This window comes from Salvia miltiorrhiza, chromosome 6, assembly GCF_028751815.1.
Source record: "Salvia miltiorrhiza cultivar Shanhuang (shh) chromosome 6, IMPLAD_Smil_shh, whole genome shotgun sequence".
NCBI classification, from domain to species: domain Eukaryota; kingdom Viridiplantae; phylum Streptophyta; class Magnoliopsida; order Lamiales; family Lamiaceae; genus Salvia; species Salvia miltiorrhiza.
The window spans coordinates 18,796,900-18,816,838 of record NC_080392.1 but is presented as its reverse complement, the minus strand read 5'-3'; the positions used below and the strand labels follow the sequence as shown (position 1 = coordinate 18,816,838).

At 40.1% G+C, this 19,939-nt stretch overlaps 1 protein-coding gene across 1 annotated transcript; it reads right to left on the bottom strand.

The window, feature by feature from the left end:
* Positions 1 to 15: 15 nt before the first annotated feature.
* Positions 16 to 978, bottom strand: LOC130990606 (alpha-1,3-arabinosyltransferase XAT2-like). Its single transcript, XM_057914830.1, has one exon. It carries the CDS (start codon positions 976 to 978, stop codon positions 16 to 18), a length of 963 nt encoding a protein of 320 aa, XP_057770813.1.
* Between the last annotated feature and the right edge of the window lie 18,961 nt (positions 979 to 19,939).

The following is a 19,939-nucleotide window of genomic DNA, read 5'->3' as shown; positions in this document are numbered from 1 at the left end:
ATAATTGTTGGAAAACTAGCTACAAACAAGGTCCATAGCTTCCAATAAAGCTCTCTTAAACCTAAATAAATCAATACTCACATCTTGGTTATCCAAATAAACAGAACGAAATTCATTCCAACCCTTGTTATACAAAGCTTGACGATTGAACACCTGATTTCCAATCCCATATTTCTCAACCAATGAACTCTCCCTCACTTCCACCTTATACTCCAAATGCCTCAACTTCATATCTTTGGATGGAATTTCGAAGTAAGTCCTCGACGGACCCTCCAATCCAATCGGCACAATCTGTATCACAACTGCATTTTCTGGAAGAAAAACCATGTTGGTTATCCCTGCACCATGCACGCCCACCATCACGTCGAAGCTATTTACAAACTTCGCCACCAACGAAACGTGCCACCCCATTTCCCTCACTCTCACATCGAATCCAACACTCCGTGCCAACTCAGCCACCTCGTATTCGTTCCTCAGGCGCCGTGTCTTCTGTCTCGAGACGATGAGCAGGCGAGGGCGCCGCCTCTTGTCCTTGCAACCTCCGACGAGGCGTCCTCTCTCTAACGAGTACGTTTTTCTGAGGAATTTGGTGAAGTCGGCAGTTGAATAATTTGGAGGCATCGATTGATCTATGCCCAACTCTTTGTGGGATTTGAGCCCGACGATGATTCTTGGAAAACATAGTACGTCGTCTTGGTTGTCTAGGTCGATGAGGTCGTATTTGGAGAGCATGTTTAGGATTGGTTTGTACTTGGAAATCCACCATGAGTTGATGTTGGTGACGAGGAAGATTACTGTGGTGTTGAATGGTTGAGAGGTGAGGTAGAGTGGGATGAGCACGTCGGTGAAGTCGTGGAAGGGGTTTCCGGTGTAGCCTTTGGCAGAGAAGACGACGGCCGGGGCGGTGAATCTTCGGCTGCAAGGTGGGGTGGTGTTAGGGTTTTGATTAGTTATTTTGAGGTTTCTGACCTTTCTCATCACGTTTTTATCGAAGTTTCTAGCGTAGGGTTTCGCGGTCCAAGACGACGTCGTGTTGAGTTGTTGGGTTGTGGCTATGAATATGGTAGATGAGTTGCCATGGATCCTAATGTCACCATTTATTTCGTACACTTGTGATCTTGAATTGGTTAGGTTTTGAGTGATTGGTGGTGTTACACTCTCCACATAACTATCTGGAATAACAAAAGAAACATATGTTACTTAATTAGAAGGTAGTCCATTGGTATTCTAATACTTATCTTAATTAGAACAACTCGGATTTTAGTCCTTCCCTATATATATTTCAGAAAGACATTTTTCCAATTCTCTTAAAAAAACAAAATTTAAAATTTGACCTAGCTTCTTTGACAAGAGAAGAAGGGGTAATGGATTTGAATCCCTTGCTTTTTGTTTAGTAGAGAATGCATGCAAGAACTTATTATTCTAGCAATATACATGTCCTTACAAATACAAAAGCAAGATATTAGATAAATTCAATTCAAATTATTTTCATACATATGGGACCAAGATGCGTAAAATAAGACGTGATAAGTTTAATTAAGATGTCTTTTACTATATAACATATCAATATCGAATTTGTTAGGATATATTAAATATTTGTAATTGCAATTTATTGTTTAACTAACATTTATTATAATTATGATTTATATTACCTATACCACCTGAGAAGTAACATAAAAAATCACACAAGTATAAATGTTTTAGGCTTTTGTCTACAAATGGCCGTAAATTTTATGTCATATAAAATATATATTATAATATTATAAGTATATTATTCTGTAATCTCCTGTACCAAATGAGCCTACTATAATTAACACTCATGTTATATATATCTCTAACATGACTTAGATATATGCCTTTTTATCAAGATTTTTTTTTAAATAAAAAAAAGACAAAATAGTGATGGTTTGGCTGAAAAGAGGTGAGGGGCTGGCTACCATTCTTTTGAACAAAAGTCGTTTAATTTTATGGATAAATTTATCATGAGAAAAATGATGGATAATAAAAATTTATGCCTTTAAATGCCTCATTTCTTTTCTCACATTTTATACAAAAGAGAAGTTCATCATTTTTCCTTTCTTTCTTTTCTCACATTTTATACAAAAAAGAAGTTCACCATTTTTTCATCTTATTTAAAAACATAAATTTTTGTTATTCATCATTTTTCTAACGATAAATTTATCCATAAAGATAAACGCACCTAAGTGGAGAAGATATTAATTAATATTTGTCAAACCAAATCCTCATCATTACAATTGGGGAGATATTAAATTGATTAATAAGATCGATACACAATAATGAGACCAATTTATGAAATTGTTAGGTAAATCATAATATAAATATAAACGGGATTATATCAACGAAAAGAAATGTCACCTACAAATAATAATCACCAACAAGTAAGCAATCATGACTTCATGAGGCAGTCATCGACAATTTACAAAATAATCATTTACATGGCTAGCCTCAAATATCTTAATTAAACAATGAGCTAAAGTCTTACATGATTGTGGTTGTTCGCTTATTTCTTGTGTGCTCATCAACATGTCGAGACTCGACGCCATTGATCTCTCCAAATCCACTGCGCACAAATTTAGTAATGTTATACTAGCCCTACATAATTATGCAAATTTACAATCCAAGACAGCAACTATAACAACATTTACCATGGAAATTCTACTTTTTCTTTTATATACTCCCTCCATTCCGCGAAACATGATCGTTTATTTTAGGCATGGGATTCAAGAAAATAGTATTTAGTGTGTTAAGTGTGGTATGTGAAAAAATGAAAATATGAATAAAGAAATTTTTTTTGGTCATATATGAAAATGCAATAAGAGCACCTGCAACGCAGCTACTCGAGCGCCTCCTCGAGTAGTGCGTTGCACTCCGGTAAAGCGTTGCGGGGGGAGGTACTCGAGTAATACTCGAGTCTTCGAGTATGCTCGAAGGGGGGAGAGGGAAGGCGCGTGCAATGCACGCGCCCTAATTAAAAAAAAAAAGGAAAAATTGATAAATTCGAATTTTGACTGCAATTCCTCGATTTGCGCACTTTGACCGACCGTTTCCAATTTTTTTTTTTTTCTTCTCCTCTTTAAAAAACCCCAACTTCTCCCCACCATCTTCACACCTCTTCTTCTCAAAATTTCTTCTCCATTTCTCCATTTCTCTATTTTCTCCTCCATTTCTCTTCAAGAATTTTCTCCTTCATGGATCCACACAACCCTTTCTACTCTTCAAATTGGTGCCCCGATCTCTCCTCCGATTATCATCCCAATATGGGAGGAATCAACTTGGAGGAGATCCCGCCCGAGGAGGAACCGGTCAGTGCACAGCAAAGTGTCTCCCCACCAAAGAAAGGCGGCCGGAGGAAGGAAATGGCCACCAAAATCAAGCACGACAAGGAAGGAAGGTACCGTCATACTTACCTTCCCGAGCATACGGATCTCATCGTCCAAATTTGGGCGGAGGAGACCAACGAATCCGTGGGACGGATCAGAAGGGAGAGGCGTATTGGGGCCGGATCCGCGCACGTTTGAACCCCATCCTTGGCGTCGACCTTAAGATCAAGCAACTTCAAGGCCACTGGTCCCGGGTGAGCGCGGATGTGCGTCTCTGGGAAGCTATTTGGGTAGAGACGCGCAACAATTGGCCCTCCGGTCATTCAGATGATATGCTTCGTGACAAGGCCCAAATCCTCTTCAGGGCTCGAAGCCCACACAGGGCCTCCTTCAATTTCTGGAACGCGTGGAAAGTTCTCCGGAACAATCCCAAGTTCAAGTCGATGTACCTCCTTGGAGACGTGCATGCCTCCAAAAGGACAAAGACTACAGAAGAGAGCGGCTTCACCACCTCGGCATCGGGCGAGGAGATCTCTTCTGCCCGGCCCATTGGCAACAAGGCGGCGAAGGCGGCGGCGAAGGGGAAAGGGAAGGCATCAGCGTCGCATACGAGCTCGGATCCTCCACCGAAAATAGTGGAGAGGTTGGACTAGGGATGGCAATCTACCCGCGGGTAGCGGATATCCGCGAAAATCCGAATCCATTAGGGTGGGTTTGGATACCATTTGATATCCACGGATAGTTTCGTGGGTGCAATTCACTATCCATTTAGTTCATGAGTATGGGTTTGAATACTTACTATCCATACCCGCGAAACCCGTTTACCCGTCAATTATCCGTCAATAACCCGTCAAATATTCACAAAAAATTCTATAAAATATGGGCTTTGAATATATATTTTGAAATTATGGGCTAGTATTTCTACTGTCGTGCAATTATAGACATTGTTCTTTGTTGGATTTTATATTTTAGTTGATGAATTTGAACATTATTCTTTGTGAATTTGAATTTAAACATTTTCTTTGTGGATTTGAACTATGCTATTTATGTTGATTTTTTTTTCTATTAAATTTGTTGTAAATTTATATTTAAATTCTATTTTGTGGGTATTCAGCGGATAGCGGGTGACGGATATCCGTCGGATAGCGGGTTCGCGGATACCCGACGGGTAGCGGGTATCCGCGGATAGCGGGTTTGGATACCATTTGATATCCATGGATAGTTTCGTGGTTAGCAACCACTATCCATTTAGTTCGTGGGTATGGGTATGGATAGTCACTATCCGTACCCGTCGTACCCGATTGCCATCCCTAGGTTGGACAGGTCCGACCAGCAGATGAGGGCATTCACCGCCCAGTACCAGCGGAGGAACGATATCAAGGAGAGGGAGCTCGATATGCAGCTCCTGAACACGGATACGACGCACATGACGGAGGCACAAAGGGCATTGCACGCGTCCATGGTCGCCGACGTGCTCAGGCGTTGTGGTCTAGACTAGGGCGTAATATGATGTTTTAGGTGTTTTTAATTTTTATGTAATTTTTTTTTTATGTTTTAGGTGTTTCTAAATTTTTATGTAATTGTTTTTTTATGTTTTAGGTGAATTTAAATTTTATGTTTAATGGCGTATTTAACTAACAAAAATATGTTATTTAAATTATGCAATTAAATTTAAAGGAAAAACATAAAAATCAAAACTAATGTTATCAAGTAGGCTATCAAGGAACCCCAATGCAGCACTACCTACTCAATAACACAACCACTATTAAGTAGGCTATCAAGAAACCCCATTGCGGATGCTCTAAGTTTCGTGGGATAACCTAAAAAGGAATACAACTCATGTTTCATGGGACGAAGAGAGTACTATTTAGAGTCATCACACACACACACACATGTGTGTGTGTGTATATATATATATATATATATATATATATATATATATATATATAGGGGAGAGCTAAAATAAAAACACTTCTTAAAATATAAAATATAAACAATTTTCAGCCCTTAGATCATCAAGATCTACGGTTGATTCGTAACCCTTTTGGATGAATTCGTGATCCTGGGTTCGAATCCCAAAGGTAGCAAAAATTTATTTTTCACAATTCGTAATCATGTTGGATGAATTCGTAACCATGTTAGATAAAATTCGTACATTAAAAAACGTTTATATTTATATTTTAAGAAGTGTTTTCACTGTAGCCCTCCCCTATATATATATATATATATATATATATATATATATATATATATAGGGAGAGGTTCAAGAAAGAACCATAAATAAAAGAAGACCGGAGAACCATTTTCAGCCATTCGATCATCAAGATCTACGGTGGATGCAACATCTTGTTGGATGAATGCAGATCCTGGGTTCGAATCCTGAAGGGAGCATTTTTTTTTAATTTTTTTAGTGCATTAATTTTAACAGCGAATGCATTAATTTTTACAGTTGATGCATTAGATTTGATGGTTCTCCCGTTCTCACAAATAATGTAGTTCTCTCTAGAACCACACCCTATATATATATATGAAATTATTCTAATGAGATCATTCATATATAGTAAGATCGTAGATTGATTTGTAGATGTTAACGTTGATTTAATGCATCATATGACTGATATTTACTTGGAGAATTTTTTTTACCCAAGTTCGAATCCTGAAGGGATCGAAAATTTTACTAATTTTTTAAATATCATTATTCAATACTATTATACTGCTTATTCATTATTCTCACTTATCACGAAAAATAGCAATATCACTAGGACTATGGTATAAACACTTCTTAACGTATAAAATAAAAACTAGCAAAAATTTATTAATTCTATGTAGAACATGTATGAATTCGCTGTGTAAATGTATGAATTGCGAAAAATAATTTTTTTGCTACCTATGAGATTCGAACTCGGGATCATGAATTCATCTAACGAGGTGATGAATCAATCATAGATCTTGATGATCTAATGGCTAAAAGTAGTTCTTATTTTATATTTTAAAATGTGTTTTTATTTTAGTCTACCCCTATATATATATGATTAGGTTACATCGAATGACTATTTTCGTGAGAAATGGGAATAATAAATAAGTCAATACAAATATAGGAATAAACTGCTTGTTATGCATGAATAATGTATTAAGTAATTTTTGTCACCTCCAAGATTCAAACCCAAATTTGAACGACTATTCATTTATTAAAAGCAACTTATTCATAGATTTATATTGGTTTATTCGTAGATTTATCTGAATTATTCATTACTTCTTTTTACACGATAAAATTTTATAAATTAATACTCCCTCCGTCCTTGAAATAAGTTCATCTTTTTCCTTTTTGGGACGTCCCCCAAATAAGTTCCTCTTTCTTTCTTTCTTTCCATTTTTGAACAACAACCCCACCACTAATAATACTTTATTTATTCTTACTTTTCACTTTTTCACCACTCCCAATACTAATTATACTCCCTCCGTCCGCCAAGATTATGTCACAATTACTATATCGGGCGTCCGCCAAGATTATGTCACTTTCCTTTTATGGCAATGGTCCCACTATCCTCTTTAATATTTTATCCTTACTAACACTCTTTATTTAAAAAAAAACCACTCAAAATTCAATCTCAACCACTCATCTCATAAAGTGGTGGGACCCTTTCTCCACTACATCAAAATCATCACCAATTTTATTAAATCACGTGCCCAAACAAATTGACATAATCTTGGCGGACGGAGGGAGTAATATTTTTTCACTTTTTCATCACTCCCAATACTAATTATAACTCGAACTCATGTTTGAATGGTCATTCATGCATTACCAACAACTTATTTTTTGACTTGGGGGAGTTGGGGAGGGGGAGCAGTGGGGTTTGAATCCGGGATCTCACTGTTCACACACAGGAGGTCGCACCGCTTGGTGTCCCCTTGGGCACATTACCAACAACTTATTAAACTTATTGATATATATAAATTCGCATTCTCATTAATATATGACCATTGTCACCGGAATCATTCACTCCCTATAAAAGTATGTGATGTAAATACATGACGAAACCTTTGAATGAAAAGAAGTATCGAAACTTATGAAGAAACAGGTGTTTGCCAAAGAAGGAAATGAAAAGTGAAGAAATGAATGTACTTACCAACGGGAAAATGAGCAATATAAGGCTCGAAAAGAGTGAATGCAATAAGAAAGCAACACATGAGAGCTCCCAATCCCATCCTTTTCCACATACTGAAACTTCTCGCCACGCACTTCATTCTTAATTATTCTCAGACTTTATACTTCTCTTTATTGAAAATTTATACGATTTACAATCAGAGGTGTCTGTCTATATATATTGTGTTAAAATTAATTTAGTTAGGCCGGCATTGTTCGGACTCAGATTTTCTTGCTTCTGAGGCAGATGGAAATGCTCCCCACGATTGTTCATTATGTATACATATATATTCACGGTGGTTTGTGCATATTCTCTCTCTCTTGCTGGTGGATACGAAAATGACGTTGTAGTTGACTCTTTGGAAAAGTATTATTAACTTCATTAATTATATATATATTTTCATTATTCATCTCAAGGATTTCCCTATAATTATTCATTATTTCCCACCCATGAATCAATATATATATATATATATATATATATAGGGAGAGGTTCAAGAAAGAACCATAAATAAAAGAAGACTGGAGAACTATTTTCAGCCATTCGATCATCAAGATCTACGGTGGATGCATCATCTTGTTGGATGAATGCAGATCCTGGGTTCGAATCCTGAATGGAGCATTTTATTTATATATATATATATATATATATATATATATATATATATATATATATATATATATATATTCTTAGTATATATATTTGCTTTGGATTTTAGGTGTAGTATGAATTTCAATGCAGTTGTGTGCTGAACTGATTTTTACGACATGGCTCCCCACCTCCAATTATCTAGAGGGAAAAATCATGTAAAGAAGCCGAAGTAAGTACTAATAAATAAATGTCGATGAGGATTAGCTCAATTAGCAAAGTTGAGGCACTCAAAGATTTCATTTGTAAGAAGTATTGGGTTTAATCCCGTCTGTGGATAATTTTTCTACTTTTATGTGGGTAGTGTTCCGCCTGCATTATTATCCCACCTTCGTATGGTATAGACTGTAGAGGTCCCGCTTGCGTGCATGTGATTTGTTTATATATTCGATGCCTCTTGTAATTCTAAAAAATGGGTAATTGCTTAAATACATTACTTTTCCCCATTTTTTGGAATTGCACATCACCTTTAAAATCTGCCTCATAATACATAACCTTTCTTTTTCTTCTGGAATTGCACATGGTCAACCAACCACCATCCGAAAAAATGACGTGGATGCCGGAAACACCACATATACACGGCGAAAAAAAAATTAATTGATGTGGCAGCCATGTAGGAAATTATAATTTTTTTTGCTATTAAATTCGAATTTTCAGAATATAGAATTAAGGTATTAATTTCTCAAATCTCCAATTTTCCCCTAAATTCCCTAAGTTTACAATTTCCCCAATTTTACAATTGCCCTAGCATTCAGACTTGAATTTCGATCTGCTCCACAATTGCCCTAGCGTCCAGCGATCTGCTCCACATTGCCCTAGCTCCAGCGATTACACCAACACCAAGAGAGGCTCTAGCTCCGGCGATTACACTTGCTCTAGCGATTACACCAACACGAACCGGCGGCGAAGGCTCTGGCGCACGCGACGAACCGTCGACCAAGGCTCTGACTTACGGGACGAACCAGGCAGGGAGACGAACGTGTCGTCGTTGATTTAACCTAGATTGCGCTCTTTCCCCTAACATCAGCTGCTAATTTTGATAGATTCCACGAACTCAATTAAAGCGAACAAGCCGGCAAATTGAATTATTCATTGTGCATTTGGCGTGGGTTGCTTTCTTTATCCAGGGCCTACTGTGCTGAAAACTTAGTTGATATAATCCTTTTTTGGCTGGTGCATTTATCGTTGTTGTGTTGTTGATTATGGTAGAACTGCAGGGCTGATGGGAACTTGTTGTTTTTGTGGGATCTAGTGATGGAAGGTTGCAATCAGCGATGTCAGGAGGCCAACCATCGGGTTCGGCACAAGCCGATAAGGATCCGTCCGTTCGACAATTGGTTGGAAATGAGAAAATTGTAAAACTAGGGGATTTATGGGAAAATTGAGGATTTGAGAAATTAATGTCTTAATTCTATATTCTGGAAATTCGAGTTTAATAGCAAAAAAGAAATTATTATTTCCTACATGGCTGCCACATCAATTAATTTTTTTTTCCGGCGTGTATATGTGGCGTTTTCGGCATCCACGTCATTTTTACGATTGGTGGTTGGCTGACCATGTGCAATTCAGAAGAAAAAGAAAGGTTATGTATTATGAGGCGGATTTTAAAGGTGATGTGCAATTCCAGAAAATGAGGAAAGGTAATGTATTTAGGGGCAATTACCCCTCTAAAAAAAATACTAATAAATAAATAAAGGGTTAAGATGCAAATACACCCCTAAGGTAGAGACCCCTAGAGTGTATATCGCTCCATATTCGATATTGGATCAAATAGTCTCCCGATGTCCTAAAATTCAAGCAATTAAACCCATCTTACAAGCTGTCGTTAACGTCTGTTACCTTTTAATTTTTTTTAATTCTGCTGCCCAGCGAACCCCCCAACCGGCGGTCCCTTCCTGTTCTGACCACCGCACACCACAACTCCGACCACCACCGTGCCGCCTCAGCCGCGCACCACTCCAGAAATCACTGCCCCTTCTCAACCACATTTCCTCGCGACTCTATATCATCATCTTTGATTAACTCAACTTTCTCATTTTCCCCTTTCTCAGCCAGCAAAGGAATTTCTAATGAAGGCTTGACGACGACGAAGCCACTTTCAAGCTTTGAGTAGAAATCACAACGGTGGAATCGTTTTCAAACTCAACCTCTTCTTTTGCTCCCTTGCAGCAAAAATTAAAGCAATCTCCTATTCATACAAAAGTCCACCAAAAATACAAACACTTCTTTGAAATCGTAGTCTCATACCAAATCTGCAATCAAGGAAAAATCCACACAATTTCACAAACTTTATCTGCTTGTGTTCTTTATCACTCTTCTCGTCTATCTCAGGCAATGAATTCTGGCGGCAGCCACGGCTGTCCTTATCGGAGCTTCGCCCCTTTTGGCCGAGCACAATGGCTGATGCGAAAGCAGCGGTAGCCAACGCGGCGACAATTCGTCGAATTTAAGATTGAGGAGGGAAGATATAGGGCTTTTTAGAAATTGGGGATTTTGAGTTCTGTGGAATCGGGGGAGAGATGAAGGAAATGAGGTTGAGAGGGAGAGCATGCGGTGGTTGACAAAGTGTGAGGTGGCGGCGACCGGCGCTGCAAGTGCAGCGGAACCCGCGACTGTGCACGGCGAGAGAGAGAGGAAACAGAGAGAGAAAGAGACAGGTAGAGAGCGAGGAAAGATGAGTGCTTGCGGCGATGGTGTTGGCGGTGCCTGCGGCGATCGTCGCCGTCGAATGAGGGCAACCAGGTGGCTGTCGGCCTCGAGAGAAGAAAGAAGGGGGATTTGGGTTTAAAAAAAATTAAAATTAAAAATTAAAAGGTAACGTACATTAAGACGATGAATAACAACAACCATTTCAACTACCCAACCATCCAACCTTATAAATATTTAATTAATTTCTCTCGCTTCCACGTCATCAATAATCATCTCAACTCAACCATATCTATTCTGAATGAATTATCCATGACCACCCACCCAACCACAACAATATGTAATATTTTTATTTTAATTTTTAAACTTTAAAAATTATTATTGTTAAACATAATATATAAAATTATGATTAAAAGATGAAAATTTAGTGATTAATAGTGGATAAAATACGTGAAAAGAAGAAGAGGATTTTTGTGTGTGCAAAAATATTGCAAGTGTCATGTAGAGAGAAAAAAGATATATATATATATATATATATGTAGATATATATATATATATATATATATACACACACACACACAAATATGTCCCCACCCTCTCTCTCTTTCTCTCTCTCTCTCTCTCTCTCTCTCTCTTGTCGAGTTCAATTTGCAAACACAACACACGATAGACTCTAATGAGTAGAAATCGAGCAAAATCCGACCATGATGAGGAAGAGACGGCGTCGGAAAGTTTGGAAAAAGAAATAATCTACAATGAGCCGCTGGTGAGTGCCCTAAGTTCATACAACGGTTATTTTCTTTTCTTTTTTAATTTGAAGTTGAGAATAATGTACATGATTGCATGAGTATAGGAAGTGTTATTACTAAGATTCATTGATGAAATTTGGTGTTGAATGGTGGAAACCGTGGTTGCACACTGTAGGAGTTTATCTTTAAACGATGGACGTGAGAAGATAAACTCACCGTGGGCACCCATCGTGAGAAAGAGTATAAGGAATATTACGGCATGCACACGATGGCAAGACACGGTTGTGTAGCCACCGTATGCACAATTAGGGGTTCGTAATTGTGCACACGATGGATGTACACGGTGGCTACACCACTGTGTCTTAAGCCATCGTGTGCACTATTAGGGGTATGCATACGTGCACTTGGTAGCTGCACACGGTGGCTACACGACCGTATCTTGAGCCACCATGTGCAGGGCAGATTTTGTCCAATTTGTCAATGTTTTGTCTTTTGTTTGGTTTGAGCACTCGATTGGCTTGTATTTTTATATTGCAGCCTGGTCTTTAATGGATGAGGCCAACATTGCGCGGTGTTACGCTACAGTTTAAATCTTTACACACGTAAGGCCGTATTCAATGAGATTACTTCGATGTTTCGGCGCCTCACTTGCACCCCCAAACGTTATAAGGAAGTATATGATAAATTTACCACGTGTTATATTGGTCGTTTGATTAAACACAAGAGAAAGAAAAATTCAAATGTTCTCATCCTTCATCTTATAGCCCGCCAATTGAAAGGTGATATTATACCCCTGGACGAGTTGTGGTTCCAAATTTCTGGGCAAACCCTCTGTTTCACTGCATGGGATTATGCTTGCATCACTGGGCTCAAATTTTAAAGCTCAGATTTTGATCCTCAAGGCAATCATCTTCTCCGACTCTTGGAGGTAGCACAGTATTGGGAGCCAAACAAGAGCAAGAGCAAGGCACTGTTCAAGCTAGTGAAGATGCCGGAGTTGGAGCAGTTCATCCAGACTGACGGTACTAACTGTGGCCCATATGCCCTTATGTATTTTGACCATCTCATCAATGCAGTAGCCCAACATCGTGATGTGTCAATTGATGACAAGTGCATTACGAGCTATAGGAAATATGTGGCAATTAGAATATATTGGTTAGCCGTTGATGGTTCTCAATGGGTTTGAGAACAAGATTTAGGTGTTTTTGAGTATTTGAACTTGTAATTTTATATGTACTCTATAACTTCTTATGACTATGTGTTTTTGGATATAGTTGAACTTCTTATGACTTATGTGTTCTATAAGTATGTGTTGTGTGTATAGGGAAGAAACTATACGTTCTGATTTGCACACAAAGTATGTCGATCGTGTGTGGAGACCGTGTGGACAATGTTGGAATCCTAATCGTGCACACGATTTCTGCGCATGGTTGGTACACACGGTTTCATTACACAATGCACTATATCATGTACACGGTAGTGGCCTGCATTGTGTGCACAAGAAATCTCACCTAAGGCCATTTTTTATTCATTGTGTTATCAATTTGAGTGTTTATCGATTATCTTATAGATTATTTTAACATTTATAACCACATAACATCTAATTCAAACGTTTATTGCATAACCTTCATCAAATTCATTAGTATAAGAGTTACTTTGTACACAACAAGATGTTATACTGTATTACTAATTTCCTCATTATCTCTAGATTATACACTATATGTTATGAATTTTGTTAATTTAACATATAACGCCACAATATATGCATATTTGTTCGAATTAAACGCACATATGGAGTCAATCACACGTAAATTGGTTATTTGACATTTATTTAATGAGAATTTGATAGTGTTCTTGTGCATACGGTGCAGGCCACCACTGTGTGCATAAGAACAATGGTCGTGTGAACATGTGTCATATAAGGTTGACGTGTGCGCACACCGTGTGTATCTAAGAAAAGGTCACGTTGCACACGATCCCCTTTATCATGTGCCTGTGTCGTGTTAATCAATCATGCACACAGTTCACGCACACCGTGACACGTGGCACACAACCGCAAGACACGGTTGTTCCCATCGCGTGATTCACGGTCGTGTGTGATTTATGCTTAATTGTTCTATTTTTTAAGGGTTTGCATGAGCATGTATTGACTTAAATCTTCTGGAAATTGGTGCGTTTTATGGTTTGTTTTATGCTTTTCAGAAGATTTAGGTCTTATAGAAGGAAGAGTGCGATTTTGGAGATTTTGGGAGTAGAGAAGCCCGCTTCAAAGCAGAGGAGTGCGCTCCAGAAGTCGCCAGCGAAATCCACTCAGGCCAGAGAAGTCAGGCCAGAGGAGTCACGCCAGAGGAGCCAGGCCAGAGAAGTCACGCCAGAGAAGTCAATGCGCCAGAGGAGTCAAGGTGCCAGAGATAAAAGCGCCAGAGGGGAGAGACACGCCAGAGGAATCAATAGTCAGCGCAGAGGAATGAAGTGCCAGAGGAATCGAAAAGCCAGAGAAATCAAGTTCGCCAGAGCGGAAGCCGTTCCTCTGGCGAGAGCAGCGAAATCACTATTTCTCTGGCGGGAGCCCCGAATTCGGCCAGGGTGAAGATTACTTCCAGAGCGCGCATCACAGCTGGACTTACCTTCCTTTGCACGATTCTATTCCTTTTAGAGTCCGGCTTTGCATGGCAACTTCCATGGTGATCCAGAAGGATTTGAAGTCTATAAATAGGGCCATACTTTTCATTGTAAATCATCCAATCAATCCATTGCCCTAGTTTTAGATGCCATCTTTGCAATCTATTGGCATCCGAAGCTTATGAATTTACTTGCTTTCATAGTTTCGAGTTTTTATTGTTTTAAGTTAGATTTCAATTTAGTTTTTAGTTTAGTTTCTTGGATTGTGATTGCGTGACACAATTACACGTTCAAGACATTTACGGTATTTCGTATTTCAATTCAATTTAATTCTGTTTAATCATGTTTATGCTTTTCGTTTATGTTTATGCTTCCTTTTTAATTATGCAATTTAAATTATGCACTTTAGTTTCACGTCTAGATTAGAAGTCTTTAAATTTACAAGTATTTAATTTCATAAGTAGGTTTAATTTAAGTTCTTTAAAATCTTGCCTAGGTTTAATAGTTTAATTCGACTAGTTTAATTTTAAGTTCGGTTTTTACTTAAGTTATTAATTCTAAGTTATAGTTTAATAATCAATCTCTTTACTGCTTTCTTTACTGTTTTTCCTGCGATACAATTAGAAGCCCTTTAAGACTTTCCTTGTGAGATCGACTTGGGTTAGCTTATCATTGCTAGGATGTCCTTGTTCTATTGCAAGTCAACTTAGAGGTGTTTAGGTTGAGTCAAATTTTGGCGCCGTTGCCGGGGAAGGTTTTAGGCGTTTTAGTTGTGTCACTTTTCTTTCTGCTTTTACCTGCTTTATTTTCCTTTTTCTTGTTTTTGGTTACTGTCTCCCTCCGGTGCGTTTAATCCGTGTGTTGAGTGCTGTGTATACAGAGCAGCCCGGAGACAAGAAAGAAGAAGAGCGCTGCCAGCCCGGCCAGTGCTGCCAGCCCTGCGAGCGCTGCCAGCCTTGCAAGCACTAACAGCCCAGCGAGCGCTGCCCGCCCTGCAAACACAATACCCCCCCACACTTTGGCGGAGTACATTGATTGCCGCACCTAAGTCTAACATTCCCGAGAACTCTCCAGCTCTACCCAAACCAATACTAAGAGTAAAACTGCCAGGATCTCCTTGCTTCGGTAATGGTTGGGTTGGATCAACAATCGGTGGTGGCAGAGGTGGGCTGGAACGTTGGACAACTTTCGGTGGTCGATACGGCGTAGTGGACTTGTGGAGAGTTAGTTCTGGCCACCTTATCAACTCTGGCGCCTTTCTCATGCCATAGGTTTGCAGAATTGGAGTTGGCCTGACTGACCATTGCAATGCTGCACTTGGCAAGGCTGCACTCTGCGGGGCTGGATTTTGCATAGCTAAACTAGGCATGGCAGGATGCTGCAGAGCTAGACTTGGCATAGCTGGCTCCTGCAGAGCTAGATTCTGAAGTGTTAGATTCTGCAGAGCTGGATCTGGCGGTGCTGAACTGGGCAGCGCTGGACTCGGCAGAGCTGGACTGGGCAGCGCGGCACTCGGCAGGGCTGGACTGGGCAGCGCGGCACTCGGCAGGGCTGAGCTGGGCAGCGCTGTTACTTTCTTCTCTGGGATGTCCTTCACCTCTGCTCTGGAGATGTCGGCTCCGCTCCTCTGGCATTCCGTGGATTTCTCTGCTCTGACATTCCGCGGACTCCTCTGCTCTGGTACCGTAGTTGGTTCCGGCATCCACGTCAGCGCTGGAACCTTGGTCTTCTCCGGAATCCATGATTGTTCTGGTATCCAAGTCTGCTCTTCGAGAGCAGTGATAGCTAAAGCTTGGTGAGTTTGCTGAGGTTGACCATGAAATTTTCCAGGCTGCTGTTGCTGCTGCAATTGGTTCAAGGTGCCCGACAGTTGCCCTACGGTGGTCTCAAGTCTTTTTATGGTGGATGCTTGAGACTCCATATTCTGTTTAGTCATCTCCATATTTTGCTTGCTAATCTCCATAAAAGCTTGCAACGTATCTTCAAGTGATGACTTCTGGGGCTGAGCATGTTGCTGCGAAGGCTGAAAATTCCCTTGCTGTTGATACCTCGGTGGATATTGTTGGGGAAAATTTTGTTGCGGTGGGCAGGGCTGCTGACCTCTCCATCCATTATTGACGTTCTGCCCTTGATTATACTTCTGCGGTCTGCTCTGCCCTTGGTTATAGCTCTGTCCTTGATTATAGCCTTGCCCTTGATTGTAGTGTTGCACGAATCCAGGTCTGCTCTGCATTTGATTATAGCTCTGAAATCCTTGTACCGCATAGACCTCAGCTTGTCCTTCCGGAGTAAATTCTCCCATTCGATGACACTCATGGGCTCCATGGCTGACATCTCCACAAATACCACACGGCTCTACGTACTGCATGGCTGGATTCGGCGAGGTTGAACTCTGAACTGGAGAATTTTCCATCTTACCCATCTTGAGATGCTCCACTTGTCTCACAAGATCGGCTACTTGCTTCTGCAGCTCAAACTGATTTGTCACCGCGCTGGCATCAACTCTTCTTCCACGGACAGATTTCTGTTGGGAGCTTTTGGCCAATGTCTTGAAGATCTCTTTCAGGTCTGCCGCTGTCTTCCGAGCTATGTTTCCTCCTGCTGTGCTATCCACCATAAATTGAGCAGTTTCTACTAACCCATCGTAGAAAAACTGCATCAACATCACATTAGTGAATTGATGTTGAGGACATTGGCGGAGGAGTTCTTCATATCTCTCCCAAGCTTCGTGTAAAGGCTCGTCCGCTCCTTGGGTGAACTCCATTATTTTTGTTCTCAGCTCCTGTGTCTTGTGACTTGGGTAGTATTTCAGCATGAACGTTTCACAAGCATCTCCCCACGTAGTGATAGAGTTGGGCGGCAGAGATAGCATCCACGTCCTCGCCCGGTCTTTAAGTGCATAAGGGAAGCACTTGAGCTTGAGTTGATCCTCCGTAAGAGTAAGTAGAGGGATTGTTTGCACTTGTGTGCAAAAATCCCGGATGAATTGCAGCGCATCCTCGCTTGGCATCCCGTGGAACACCGGCAGCAGATTCGAATCATTAGGTTTGAGATTGTAGTTTCTCACAGCAGCGGGGAGCACGATTGCCGACGTGTTTGTATCTCCAATCACCGGCCTGGTGAAGTCTCCCATGTACTCCATGTGTTGAGCCATGACTTCTTTTTCCTCGTGTAAATCCTGCTCAGTGTGAAAATTGGCGGAGCTGGCCTTTTCCTCCTTAGTGTGTTCTGCCGTGGCTGTGGTCTGCTCTGGCTGGTCAGAGCTGGATGCCTCCTCTACTACGGTTTGCTCTGGAACGTCAAGATCGGAGTCAGAGCTGGAATTGGCGAGGCTTGCAGCGCTATCCTCGGAATCAGAGTCAGAGTATAATGCGTCTGCTCTAGTACGTGTTCGAGTGTTATCCAGCGGGGTCGTTAATTTTCTAGTTGAGTCAAATTTTGGCGCTGTTGCCGGGGAAAGTTTTAGGCGTTTTAGTTGTGTCGTTTTATTTGCTTTATTTAATTTCCAGTTTTTACGTTTTTGTTTTTACTTTTCTTTTCTTTCCACCCGGTGCGTTTCACCCTTGTGTTAAGTGTTGTGTATGCAGGGACTGATAAACACTCATTTTGCATTGTTTTTAGGAGTGTTTAAGTGTTCAAAGTGCTAGAATTATGCTTGGTTGTGATATCATTTGGTTTAAGTTTCATATTCTTTTGTGATATTGCTTTTGGGTATGGTTTTGGTCATTTTGCTATAGGTTTGAGTATTTTGAAAGCTACATATGGATGTTGAAGATCCAAATATCAAGTTACAAGTGTTCCGGATGAGAAAATCGACGAAACGAGCTTGAAGAGCTCGAGAAAAAGGAAGAAACGGAGCTGCCGGCGATCAACCGGCGACCGCCGGCCTGTGAAGGAATTTTACGCAGAAGCCGGCGACCCAGCTGGCGACCGCCGCGCAGCCCGCCGAGAAATCGGCGTGGCTGGCGATCAGGCGGCGCCCGCCGGGTGCCCGCCGCGCCATGAAGGAAAAATGTGAAGAGGGCGGCGACCGCCGCCTGCCCGCCGTGGGGTCGCCGTCAGCCCGTTATTTTGCGTTTTTATTCGTTTTTAAAGTCCTTTTCGAGCTCAAACTCTGTAGTTTTACCCTGATACTATATATAGGTCTTCCTTGTACCTATTCAGGGTTCCGAGCTTTAATTTTTTAGTTCCCAGATTTTATTTTTCAGTTTTCTAGCTTTCAGAATTTCATTGCTTTCTAGTTTTCAAGGCTTGGATCAAGACTGAAGATTCAAGCCGCTACAATAGTTTTAATTCGGTTTTTATACAATTTAGTTTTTATAATTGCATTCTATTTAATTATGCTTATGTTATATTTTAGCATGTCTGGCTAGTTTCCTTTAGCTGATTCTAGGGTTTGTAAATAGTTGATTGAATTTATGTGATTTATTTGTTAATACCTTTGTGCCTTCCAGTTTATGATTCATAATTCCTGGTGCTTGATTTCTTGTGAATTATCTGATCAATAGTTTGCATGTTTAGCTATTCGGTTTGAGACCTAGCGGAGATAACTGTTTAGCGGATTCAGGAATGTATGATATGATTTTAACCTTGAGACCTAGCGGAGATAGGTGGATCATAGGGAGCTATTCTTAGGAGCTATTGGGAGTTAGTAGATTTTCTTGAGACCTAACGGAGATAGATAATTTACTAATCTACGATCGTTGCTGCTCTAGCGAGAGTAATTGATTAATTAAGTGATCTCTCATCATAACTGGATTAAACTGGTACATAGGATTAATAGATTTATTATGTGGATTTAGTTAATGAATTTACTACTCTAGGATCAGTTGTCTTTTAATATTCAAATTTTCCTACGTCTTTTTAATTATTGTTATTTGCGTTTTAGTTTAAAGTTAATTAAACCTTCCTTCTTTCGTTTGCCTGAATATTATTAGAGTGTAATTAGGATTACTTAGAGTGATTCGTCATAATAGTCCCTGTGGATACGATACTCGGTTACTTAATTTGTGCTACAATTGCACCGTGTTAGTTGCGGTAATTTGTTGCTAATAATTTAGTGATCAAATTTTTTGGCGCCGTTGCCGGGGACTGTTTAGAATTGACTTTAATATTTCTAATTAGACTTAAGCATTATTTCAGGTGTTATAAGTTTATTTTTTTTATTTTTCTAGTTTTTTTAAATTTCTGTTTTTGTTTGTTGTCTCTGGCGTGTATGATCACGAGATCCAAAGGAAAGGAACATCTAGTGCCTTTGAACTTGGAAATCGAAAAGCAGTACAAAAGAGACAACCGCGAAAAGAAGAAGCAAGCAATGGCAGAGCAACAGAATAACATGGACCTTGAAACTCTTGTGCGAACCGTGACACACCTTCAGAGGCAGCTAGACGAAGAGAGAGAGCGCAACCGGACTCCTCCACCAGAGCTACCACTGAATCACATGTATCAGCCTCGGGTTGATCAATTTCAAGGAGGCAGATGGGGACCAACTGTTCAGGCTACCACGTTCGAGCTGAAGCCGGGATTGATAAACATGGTGCAAGCTGAACAGTTTAGTGGAATGGCTTCCGAAAACCCGCATGCTCACATTACTCAGTTTCTAGATATTTGCGACACTATTAAGCAGAATGGAGTGCCACCAGATGCCATCAGAATGAAGATGTTTGGATTCTCTCTCAGGGACAGAGCGAAGGAGTGGTTCAAGAGTTTGGACAGAGGTGCTATTACTGGATGGGAGGATTTGTGTAGAGCTTTCCTGGCAAAATACTTTCCTGCTTCTAAAGTTCAG